Source organism: Periplaneta americana, chromosome 3, assembly GCF_040183065.1.
Source record: "Periplaneta americana isolate PAMFEO1 chromosome 3, P.americana_PAMFEO1_priV1, whole genome shotgun sequence".
NCBI classification, from domain to species: Eukaryota; Metazoa; Arthropoda; class Insecta; order Blattodea; family Blattidae; genus Periplaneta; species Periplaneta americana.
The window spans coordinates 98,071,370-98,083,650 of record NC_091119.1 but is presented as its reverse complement, the minus strand read 5'-3'; the positions used below and the strand labels follow the sequence as shown (position 1 = coordinate 98,083,650).

General features: G+C 44.6%; 1 protein-coding gene across 4 annotated transcripts in view; it reads right to left on the bottom strand.

Annotated features, from left to right (window-relative positions):
* The window catches only part of gek (serine/threonine-protein kinase gek), a 136,996-nt gene that overhangs the window by 65,554 nt on the left and 59,161 nt on the right, over positions 1 to 12,281 (bottom strand). For all 4 annotated transcript variants that reach the window (XM_069821078.1, XM_069821077.1, XM_069821075.1 and 1 more), the window contains exons 11-15: positions 11,798 to 11,946; positions 11,616 to 11,722; positions 8,346 to 8,805; positions 6,842 to 7,116; positions 188 to 296 (exon numbers count right to left, since the gene is read on the bottom strand). In XM_069821078.1, the coding sequence (XP_069677179.1) occupies positions 188 to 296; positions 6,842 to 7,116; positions 8,346 to 8,805; positions 11,616 to 11,722; positions 11,798 to 11,946 (1,100 nt within the window). The remainder of the gene's footprint in view (positions 1 to 187; positions 297 to 6,841; positions 7,117 to 8,345; positions 8,806 to 11,615; positions 11,723 to 11,797; positions 11,947 to 12,281) is intronic.

Sequence of the window (12,281 nt, the reverse complement as noted above, 5' to 3'; positions counted from 1 at the left end):
TGGAAATGACGTTACTTCATCCCCTCCCCACAAAAAAAAAAAAAAAAAAAAAATCGCGAATTGGGAGTGGACTGTATCAACAAGAATTCGATATAACAAACATCTATAAACTTTACACTGGCTCAAAATCTAACAAAAATAACTTAACTACATACACTTTCATTAAAGGAATAAACGAAGTACTTACAGACGCTGAAGTGTTGGCCACACCAGAATGTTTTAGGAACTCCAATTCTTCTGTCATTTTGGTCGCTAATGCTTGTAGGTAGCCACGCGCATCTTTTTCATCACTTACCCTGTAAGCCAATATAACACTCTTCAAAATTTAGTTATAGACTACACACAATTTTTCTGGTACTAGACTCTGATTGGATAACAAAATTTCGGAAAAGTCGGAATTTTTTATAATCCAATAGTAAAGTAAGAGGAAAGAAAACGTGGATTGAAACTTGTTTAAAAATATTATTTACAATTTTTAAAAACTTAAAATATTCTCAATATACTGTGACGGCCACGTGAGGTTCGATCTCACGACTGGCGGAGAGAAGAGAGGGGAAAGGGCGACGCGGAGAGTGGAGGTTGCGCGCGCATCTTCTGCTTGCCTAGAGAGGCCGAGAAGTCCGTCGAAGTGGAAAAATCGCGAACTCGAACTTTCTCGGTTACGTCGCTGTGATTATAAATTACGGACGTGAATGAACGACAGATTCATTCATGATTAGTTCAGTTAGTAAGCCAGTGAACAGAGCATGCCAGCCAGTCTTGTGTAGCAGTGAAGCCAGCTTCGAGATCAGAGCGCGACTTGAGTTGTGTCCGTAACTGTGGAGCCTGAAGCCTGGAGTTCGAGTGCAGTGAACCGCAGTTGGGGGACCTGAGTTCGAAGTTCAGCGGATCGTCTCTGAAGGTCTGGGGTTCGAGATTCTGTGAACGCGAGTAACTGAGTCAGAAGAACTAGCCAAGACAAACGAGCTGTGAACTGAGAACTGACAGTTCTGTGTTGTAAATAGTGCTTTGTGAATATTAGTTAAGATTAACAGTTCATTGTTGTACAGTAATAAATTTAAACTGGTGTCAGAATCGGGATATTATCGACATAATGGAGAACCTACAGCTGATCCTGCAAGCCATTGCGGAACTGAAAAACGACTTAAGTGCAGTAAAAGCAGAAATGAAGAACGACATAAGTGAAGCAAAGGCAGATATGAACAAGCACATTAGTGAGGTTAACAACGACATAAGTGAAAACAGAGATGAGAAGTGACATAAGTGAAAGGCGACATAAGCGGAGTGAAAGGCGACATAAGCGGAGTGAAAGATGACGTCACTACGCAAATTGAAAGCGTTTTGGCCCACGTAGATGGAATTGTCGCCATCGTGAAAGACGAATTTAAGGCCGATTTGGATAAACTAAACCAGAATTTTACAACTATAAACGAGACAGTAGCCGAGTTGAGACAGGATGTTGACCATTTCGACGGCAAAATCCGCGATCTCGAGCGTCGTCAAGAGCAGACGAGCGAGTTGCTGGACAAGACGAGTGAGGTGATGGACAAACACGCTGAGGAAAACAAGCACATACTCGCGTTAATGGACCAACATGCTGAAGAAAACAAGCACATCCTCGCGTTGATGGATCGCCAGGCTAGAGAACAGAAACAGATAGTTGCCGAGGAGGTTCGACGGGCCATGCAAGAAGCTCCAACGGATTTGAGGACTCCATATAGTTGTCCTGCGGAGCCATCACCTTCAGCCAGACATTCGAACGTCAAGACGCCGAAGTTCGACGGAACGACGTCTTGGGCGATTTTTCGTCGCCAGTTCGAGGCTACCGCGGCACATAATGGGTGGACGCCAGTGGAGAAGACTACTCAGCTGCTGACCGCACTTCAAGGACAGGCGTCGGAGATTCTTCACAGCGTTCCAGAAGACGGGACAGCCGCTGAGATAATGGCTGCCTTGGAGGGACGTTATGGTGACCATCAACTTGCGGCAGCATTTAGGACCCAACTAAAGACGAGGGTCCAACAGTCAGGCGAGTCCCTACAATGCAATGGTGGTGGAACAACTGGCCCATAAGGCCCTCAGGGGCCTACCTACTGACTTCATCGCTGGAGAGGCGGCCTACACCTTCGGCAGCGGAGTTCGAGACCCCGAAATTAGACAACAGCTACTCTTGGCAGAGCACCGCACAATCAACGCAGCTCTGACGGCGGCCCTCAGGATGGAGGCAGCAAAGTTGACGTCGCACCGGATTAGGAGTGTGGCGGCGGCCGACGTCGAGGAGCGTCAACCGAAATCACCCGAGCGACGAAGACGAGGAGTGCCCACCTGCTGGTCCTGCGGCGAACCTGGACACCTGAAGAGGGACTGTGACCGATGTGGTCACAAACAGGAAAACTAAAAGGGGCCGATGCGATGAAGGGCACGTCGGCGCCGTCATCACCATCCCCTCGGCTGATCTTGAAGACAGTTAACAGAAGATGCGACGATGGGCTGATTGCTGACGGATGGATAAGAGGCCGCCCATACAGAGTACTGGTAGACACCGGGGCGTCGCTCACTATCGCCAGACCGGAAGTCGTGCGTGGCCTACCTGGGAGGACGCCGCTGCGCCTATATGAGCTACGTACTGCCTCAGGCGAGAGCCTGCCCATCCAGAAAGAGGTTTTCCTGGATTTGACCTTGGGAAAGAGGAGACTGGAGATGTGGGTGTTCGTCGCCAACATCACTGAAGACGTCATGCTGGGACTCGACGCCATGCGGATCTTCGATGCAACGGTGGACGTCTGGCGCCGTATCCTCCGTTTTGGTCAGGATGAAGTGTTCCTGAGGGACGTCGAAGACCAACCCATGGCCAGCAGACTCACCTTGGAGAATCATGTGACAATCCCGGCAGGCTGCGAGATGGTGGTGACGGCAAGACTGGACGGACAACCTAAGAGAAACCTGCTCCTCGATTCGCAAACAACTCCGATAGATGGGGTTTATGTGGCCAGATCCCTACTCCCGAATCAGAAGGTGGTACCAGTGAGGGTCCTGAATGTCACCAATCGGGACAAGGAGGTGCCTAGTGGAACTGTACTAGGTAGCATCGAGCTGGTGGTGTCTGTGACGTCTCTAGCAGATAACGAGGAGTGTCACCGACCACGTCCAGATCTAGACCCATCACTGAAAGAGCTGGCTCGAGAATTGGCGGGGGATTTAAGCAAAGGAGAAAAAAGACAAGTCCACGATCTACTGACAGAATTTCAGTACGTGTTCAGTCTGTCTGAAAATGACTACGGGAGAACGGAGAAAATTCAGCACCGCATCGACACCGGAAATGCTCGCCCAATCAGACAACCTCCTCGACGCGTCCCTCTAGCTAAACAGAGGGAGATTGACAGCCAACTGGAGGGCATGAAAGCAAGAGGGGTCATCGAGGAATCCGACAGCCCTTGGTCATCACCTGTGGTGCTGGTGAAGAAGAAGAATGGGGACCTGCGTTTCTGCGTGGACTATAGAAGACTGAATGACGTCACCAAGAAGGACGACACCTTGGACACCCTGGCAGGAGCAGAGTGGTTCTCGACGTTGGATCTCAAGTCAGGATACTGGCAGGTGGTGCTACATCCGGAGGACAAGGAGAAAACGGCATTCTCTACAGGCCAGGGACTATGGCAGTTCACCGTTATACCGTTCAGCCTCTGCAACGCCTCGGCTACATTCCAGAGACTAATGGAGTCCGTAATGAGAGGCCTGACATACGACACCTGTTTGCTGTACCTTGATGACGTCATCGTGGTCGGCAAGACTTTCGGCGAACAGCTGTTGAACCTGAGGAAAGTGTTTGAGAGATTGCGACAAGCCAGGCTGAAGTTGAACCCGAAGAAATGTCATCTATTCCAGAAGGTCAGCTACCTGGGGCACGTAATAGGGACCAATGGAGTGGCCACAGACCCGGAGAAGCTACAAGCCGTCAGAGGATGGCCGAAACCGAGGGACAAGCAGGAGCTGCGCCGCTTTCTCGGCCTCTGCACTTATTACAGAAGGTTCGTAGCTGGGTACACCAACATCGCTAAGCCTCTACCCCAGCTGATCGAGGAGAAACGACAATTCCAATGTACGGAAGAGGCGGAGTCATCCTTCCAGTCACTGAAAGAGGCGCTCTGCACTGCTCCTGTACTGGGATACCCCATCCCTGGAAGGAAGTTCACACTTGACACGGACACTAGCAACGTAGGCATCGGCGGACTACTCTCTCAGGAACAGGACGGGCAAGAGGGTGATTGCCTACTTCAGCCGAACATTATCCAAGGCTGAGAGAAACTACTGTGTGACACGTAGAGAACTTCTTGCCATTGTGGAAGCCCTGAAGCATTTCCACAAATATTTGTATGGCCAGGAATTCCATCTGAGGACAGACCATTCTGCACTCACCTGGCTATTGGGCTTCAAGAATCTGGAGGGGCAGACCGCCCGTTGGGTTCAACAACTGCAGGAGTACAACTTCACCTCCGAACATCGCCAAGGGAAGAAACATTCCAACGCTGATGCCTTATCACGACGCCTGTGCCCGGATGGCTGCAAACACTGCCTGAAAGTAGAAGAGCGGGATGGCGCCCACGCAGTCCGAGCAATTGCAGCCCAGCCGAGCCCAGGATGGGATAACGCCGCCATAAGGAGGGAGCAGCTGGAGGACCCAAACATTGGACAGCTACTACGTGATGTGGAGTCCGGCCAGAGACCAATATGGGCCGATATCGCCAACCGTAGCACCACTTACAAGAGCTACTGGGCCCAGTGGGAATCCTTCACTGTCAAGGACGGTATCTTGAAGAGGATTTGGGAGTCGGCTGATGGAAGGACCCGCATAGAACAACTTGTCCTGCCCAGGAGCAAGGTGAAGGAAGTGCTGGAGGAGACTCATGCTGGAGTGACTGGAGGCCACCTGGGAGTCAACAAGACACTGGACAAGTTAAGACAGAGGTTCTACTGGTTGCATCAGAGAACCGACACAGAACAATGGTGCCGAAGATGCGACACCTGTGCAGCCAGTCGCGGATCAAGGACACACAGCAGGGGAGCCATGCAGCAGTACAACGTGGGAGCTCCTTTTGAGAGGATCGCCATCGACGTTGCTGGACCGTTCCCGGTCACGGATCGCGGGAACCGCTACCTGCTAGTCGCCATGGATTACTTCACAAAATGGCCAGAGGTGTACGCGATTCCCAACCAAGAGGCTTCGACGGTGGCCGAAGCGCTGCTTGACAACTTCATCTGCCGATTCAGGGTGCCCCAGGAATTGCATAGCGATCAGGGGCGCAACTTCGAATCCAACCTGATGGGAGAATTGCTCGAGCGTCTGGGGGTGCATAAAACCAGGACCACTCCCCTCCATTCACAGTCCGACGGTATGGTGGAACGCTACATCAAAACCGTGGAGGAGCACCTGCGGAAGGTGGTGTCCAACCATCAACGAGACTGGGATGCCAGAGTTCCACTGTTCCTCTTGGCCTACAGAGCTTCGGTCCACGATACAACAGGGATGACACCGGCAAACATGGTCTTCGGGAGAGAGCTGCGCCTGCCCTGTGATCTGCTGTTTGGCAAGCCACCCAGCGCCGACCAGCCAGCGACTGACTACATGGCGGAACTGACCGAGAAGTTAAATGGAGTCCACCAACTGGCCAGAGAGCACCTCAAGATGGCCAGCGACAGGATGAAAGTGCGCTACGACAGATTAGCCAACTCTGTAGGATTCCAGGAGGGCGACCTGGTGTGGCTGTATCGACCTACCAGGACCAAAGGAAAATCACCGAAGCTGCAGTGTGCCTGGGATGGACCATACCGCGTGGTAACCCGGATCAACGACGTGGTGTACCGCATCCAGCGACAACCCCGAGGGAAGATGATGGTGGTGCATCTGGACCGATTAGCAGCCTACCAAGGGACTGTCCGGGGCAGCCAGTCCTAAGGAGGGAGCAATGTGACGGCCACGTGAGGTTCGATCTCACGACTGGCGGAGAGAAGAGAGGGGAAAGGGCGACGTGGCGAGGGGAGGTTGCGCGCGCATCTTCTGCTTGCCTAGAGAGGCCGAGAAGTCCGTCGAAGTGGAAAAATCGCGAACTCGAACTTTCTCGGTTACGTCGCTGTGGTTATAAATTACGGACGCGAATGAACGACAGATTCATTCATGATTAGTTCAGTCAGTAAGCCAGTGAACAGAGCATGCCAGCCAGTCTTGTGTAGCAGTGAAGCCAGCTTCGAGACCAGAGCGCGACTTGAGTTGTGTCCGTAACTGTGGAGCCTGAAGCACGGAGTTCGAGTGCAGTGAACCGCAGTTGGGGGACCTGAGTTCGAAGTTCAGCGGATCGTCTCTGAAGGTCTGGGGTTCAAGATTCTGTGAACGTGAGTGACTGAGTCAGAAGAACTAGCCAAGACAAACGAGCTGTGAACTGAGAACTGACAGTTCTGTGTTGTAAATAGTGCTTTGTGAATATTAGTTAAGATTAACAGTTCATTGTTGTTCGTAATAGTCCAAGTAAACTGTCATTGTCGTTTGTGGAGTGCAATAACGAACGCTGTGTTGCTGTGCAGAGGGCAAATTCCATTGTTGACGGGAGGGAAATTAAATTGTAGAGAGTGATAACTATTGTTGCGATAATAAAATGACATTGTTCAGTATAGAAAAATCTACAATACTTAATTTAAATTCCCTTCGGCATCATGAGCTATAAGGTTACTCATGAATTAAAATTAGTGTGAATCTGCAACAAATATAACAAAAAATATGTTTACATTAATCTGAAAATATTGATCAACTTACTAACTCTTATTATTATGTTTAGTCAGGGTTGCTCACCATTGGATAATCTCGCTGATTTGTGCCTCCCACTGAGCAATAGCATCTTTCTTGCTGCGCAACTCCTCATACTCATCCTCCAGCTGCCGCCGTTCACCTTGGATGCGTCCAACACTCTCTGTCAGTGCCTCCAAGTCCATCATCAACTTCTTGTTGTCCTCAAGCATTAGCAGCTTTTCACGCTCATGCCGTCTTTTCAGTTCTGCGATTGTCTCCTCACTGTCTGTCAGATCCTCCAGTCTGGCTGCATCCAGCTTGTCTTTGGCGAGCTGCACCTGTGCATGTACTCATCTCAATCATGACCATCCAAATCCTACTCAGTAGACTTCTGACGCATTAAATACAAGCTCTATTAACACAAGCAGGAAACATATCTAGAATTTAATTCATTATGTCCAATGATTGGATGATGATAAAAGTGAATTTTCACATGAGCAAAGAACTGACAGTAGTCCCTATTGTGTTCTTTATCCAAGAGAAATTCTTCCATTCCAGAATAAGAGACACAAGGATTTTTAAGAATCTATCATATGTGAATAAGACTGAAGTCGTGAAACTCAATTTTAATGGCAAATATTACAGTCAAATCACTTCGTCCACCATCTGCATGGTAACCAGTGCTGTTCTCAAATCATGTGATACGTGTCCTGCCATGTGAAAGTCTATATGCTCCAAAAAAGGACAAATGTTAAATTAACATCGGACTATAATAATCTAAATACACGAATGCAGAAATTTATTCACAACTTCCTTTGTGTTATTAAAGAAGATTCGGAAATAAGCTCTTTAAAGTAAGCAGTTTAGTTACAGTTTAAAATCTTACTTAAAAGTAAGAGAACATGTAAAAAGCAGTACAATGGGCTTCAAATTTTTGTTAGTTGAACTGTATAAGTGTGCTCTACCCTACTTGTCAATAATACAGTTGTACTGAAATTGACTAATACCAGATCTTTCATTAAATAAGTTTTCGCACTTTTAATGCACCACTAAATAAGTGGTGTAAAAAATTGCATGCTTTGTTGTTTTACAACACATGTAATATAGTGGAAATAAGTCTGTTGGTAGGAAGAAATTTCAAAGCGATTATAATGACAATTCTTACAAGCATTCAGACATTCTGCTAACAGAGTGTTCCCTATATTTACTCTTCTATAATAACAGAGGCAATTGCGCACATCACATGTATCTCAAAATGGGTAGTACTTCGAACTACCCCAGTGAAGTGACTCAGAAACAAATAAGACTCTTATAAAAAGATGAATGCAATATTCCATGTGTGCTGCATATGTATGTAATGACCCTACTTATAACAAATCAGCAACTATTACTGCGCATTCATGAATGTGATAACTGAGAAGTTGCAAGAAAGATCTAAATCAAATACGTATTTTTCTCCCAATTACATTTGCTGCATCTGTAAGACAATACAATTTGCCTTCTTTTAATTGTATGATATTTTCCTAATTTCTATAACATTCACTCAATGTATATCCTGAGCACTGACCTCCCTCTCCAGAGCATCGCGCCGGCCCTCTGCCTCTTGCAGCTGGTCACGCAGACTTGCAAGTTCCAGGTTGTAGCGGCTTTGCTGTTGTGCAAGTCTCTCGTTGTATTGCACTTCCAGTTTTTCCACTTCTGCCTTCAGTCTAACTATCTCCTGTGATGCATGGCTCTGATTGGCCACAGAACTGTCAGTGCCAACTACCAGGTTGCGCTGACGCAACTTCTCAGTCTCCTCCTCCATCTGCTTGCAATACTCTTCACTGCGCTCTCTCAGTTTGCGCTCCTTGCCTGTCTCGGCCATGGCCTCTTCCACACGTGCCTCCAGTTCACGGCGCAGCTTCTCTGCCTTGCGGATGTCGTGACGCAAGCTGTCGATCTTCTGCATTGCCACCTCCAGCTCCTCCTCCTTGTCCCGCACCTGTCGCGACAGTTTCTGTTTCTGCTGCCTCAGTTCTGACAACCTGACCACACATCATGTACTGTTAATGAAATGGCAAAGGAACAGTAAAGGAATAAATATGGCGAGAGAAATGCAAGTGTTGAAAGAAACCTGACCCACACGTGTCCTGATAACCCAAAATCTCATATGATGCTACCATTCAAAGCTCTGAGAAGATAACTTTCTCCTAGATTCATTGGCTCTTGTCCGGAATACTGTCACTCACCAGATTTGCGAAAAATATCACAGTGATTTGCCAGTATACAGCCTCTCCATTGGATACTAAAGAAATTGACAAGTGCAAACTCTGCAACAAGTTCTCAACAATGAATACAGATTACTTACTGCATTCCCAACTACTCTCAAAACATCAAGAGAGAATGATATAGTGTCGCTTTATTAAGAGGAAAGAAGAAAAATGGTGAAGTATTAAGCTAAAAATTTTCAGCATAACTGAAGCAACAACCACCACAACCACAACCACAACCTTGGATGTGAAAAAAAGTGGAAATTTATCTTCCTGCCATGAGGGCTAGAAGCATGTCCCTTTTCATGTATTAATACTACTGTTGTGCTGTATCACAATGACCAAGTGACCAGAGAACATTGCTTTTTAATATTATGACTGCATGTAATCCTTAAGAAAACTTGACAATTTTAAAGACACAACCAATTAGGAAAGATGACAAGAAAGTAAAACTGGTTGCCTATACGTATGTATTTAGCTTGTTAGTAAACAGATTCATGTCTATAATCTTTTTACTGTTAGAATAATCCTACAATAAACAATAGCACGTAACTGAAACGAGGCTTTGGCTGCAACTATGCACCATTGATTCTCAGTACGATTTTCCTGGGCCATGTGAGTGTTTCGACTGGGAGCCAATCACATTCACATTCATTTACCCATAGTACTGGTATGTATCAAACTGCTGATGTTCTAATACTTTTGCTCAAAGAAGTTTCCCATTTCAAGAGGAATTCCACTGAAAAATATTAGGTCAAATATTTTTAGGACAAACATATCGAGGTCTACCCCAGGGCGCTGTCCTCAGCACAACTTTATTCAATATTTATATAAATGACTTACCCTCCCTTTTAGAAGAATCAAACATTAAACAGCACTATGTGCAGATGGAAAACAACAACAACAACAACAACATATTTTTAGGAACATATAAATACGAAACAATTTTTTACATGTAAAGATCAGAAAGAAAATATTCCTGAAGCAGAGTATGAGTCAATCAGTGCTGTCATGGAGGCCATATGGGGCCATACAATGTTTTTAATTAATCGTATGGGGAAAAGAAAATTTTGTTTGTATGGAGCATATGGCATATGGGTGCCCAAGTTTTCTACGCAGAGATCTGTATTTTGTTTGATGTTCATAAACAAAAACTGTCCACCCCTGCAGCACTGGAATCTAGAATTATATAAAATAATGGTTGAAAAACAAGAAGTACTGCAAATACACACTCCAAAATTCATCGAGACAAGTGTGCATCTACGGTTGTGCTACATAGTGTATTCTTTAAATAAAATTTGTTGTACAATTAAAATGTAAAGCAAAACAATTTCTTTACTTCTTCTTGAATATTAAAAAAAATAATTATAAATTACAGTAGAAGAGATAAAGAGATAGAGAAAGGAGAGTAAAATATATTTCAAGGTATGGCACGTATGGCCAACAAAAAAATTACCATGACAGCACTGGAGTCAATCACTGATTTATTCAACTTTGGTTAAGTCTACAATGCCTGAAGTAAATGATCCACAAGGTTTGAAAACGAACATTTCTTTAATGACTTAGGAGAAAAGAATGTCACATGAATGGATGGATAAGCAGACAGATGACATACCAAAAACAACTGTTTCAATTTACATAGGTCATTCGAAAATTAGTAGCAATACTGACAGTATTCAGCTCCTCTAGTGGTGATTAATGTAATCTGGTTGTGTGAGATGGAGTGGTGCCTGATATGAGTTACCTATAAGTTATAAGGTAATAATCTCATTTATATTCTACACGAAGTGGTTGTAATAAGACTTATCTGCAATGCCCTAATGTCAAAAAATGTAGACAAGAATATTACTGTCTCAAAATTATGTTTATTGTTTAGAATGATTATTAATGATTACGTAAATAAATCTTTACGTTTATTGTTTAGGATTATGAAGGTATATTAATCACTCATTCTATTCCAATTGGAATGCGTGTGGATGCTGCATATTAGTCACTTTTTGGAATACTGTTTACGACCAGCAATGTGCCAGCAGCGCCAAAATCTCTTGAATACCCATCCCATTATGCTTCACGATGGTGCTCATTATCATATGACTGCTCAAAACTGGGAAATTCTAGAGCATCCTTTATATTTTCTGCATATGAGTTCCTGCAACTACGACCTTTTCCCTAAGATTAAAGAACCACTCAGAGGGATACAGTTTAGAAATAGAGAAGCCATTATAACAGTTGTAGAGCAGTCAATTAGGAGCTTAGAATAAAACGACACTGAGGATGGTGGCATCTGTCGTCTTCCAGAGGTATATGATACTGGAAGAAGTTACTTTTAAGAACTGAAATTATGTCAATTGTGAATAAATAAGTTTTGATCTTAATTAAAGCACTGCCATTAATTTTCGAATAACCCATGTAATAGTGTTTTTCTGTAGATACCTCGAAATTATATTACAATAGATTTTCTATAATGAGAAAGCAAAATGTAACTTCTTTGCAATATAAGGGCAAATTTATAACTGGGGGTCTCTAAGGGTATTAAATCATTCGTGGGATACAGTATAATGTATACCTCATAACAATATACAAACCTGTCCGTGACCTCTGTGTACTCTGCCATGGCTAGTTTCCTCTGACTTAAGGCATCTTTCAGTTCTTTATCCTGCAGTTTCAACTTCTCCTGGGCATCTAGTTTATCCTGTAATAAGAACCCACACAATCACTCAGTTCAGCAAATGAATATTGCAACAGTTCATTCTGCACTATAATGTACCTTTAAAGCTTCCTCCTTCTCTTGTTTGAGCAACCTGATTACTTTCTCCATCTCCTTAACTTTCTGACTACTCTCTGCATCAACTGCCATTATTTCACGCTTCAGGTCCAGTGGCTGCTGTTGCTGTTGTTTCAGTAGGCTTTCCAACTCTGCACAAGTCAGCAAGCACATCATCATATTATAATAGAGAACATAAAGTTACTGTGATACTATGTTAACTCTAGTTTCGAGATTCTGAAATAAATATAACAGGTTTCACTGAACCTTGAAGAAGAAAAAAACTGTGGTTCCTAATATGTTGTCTTAATATCTGTCCAACTTGCAGTCTTTTTTTCTAATCAAGCATACAAATTTTGATAATGTTTAGAACATAAGAATTTATGTATCTCAGAAGTATACACGTGACATATCAGATTTTTTATTTCAACTAAGTTTGGAAAAAATATTACATTATGCTGATTTACTCTGAATCTAATCTAACCAT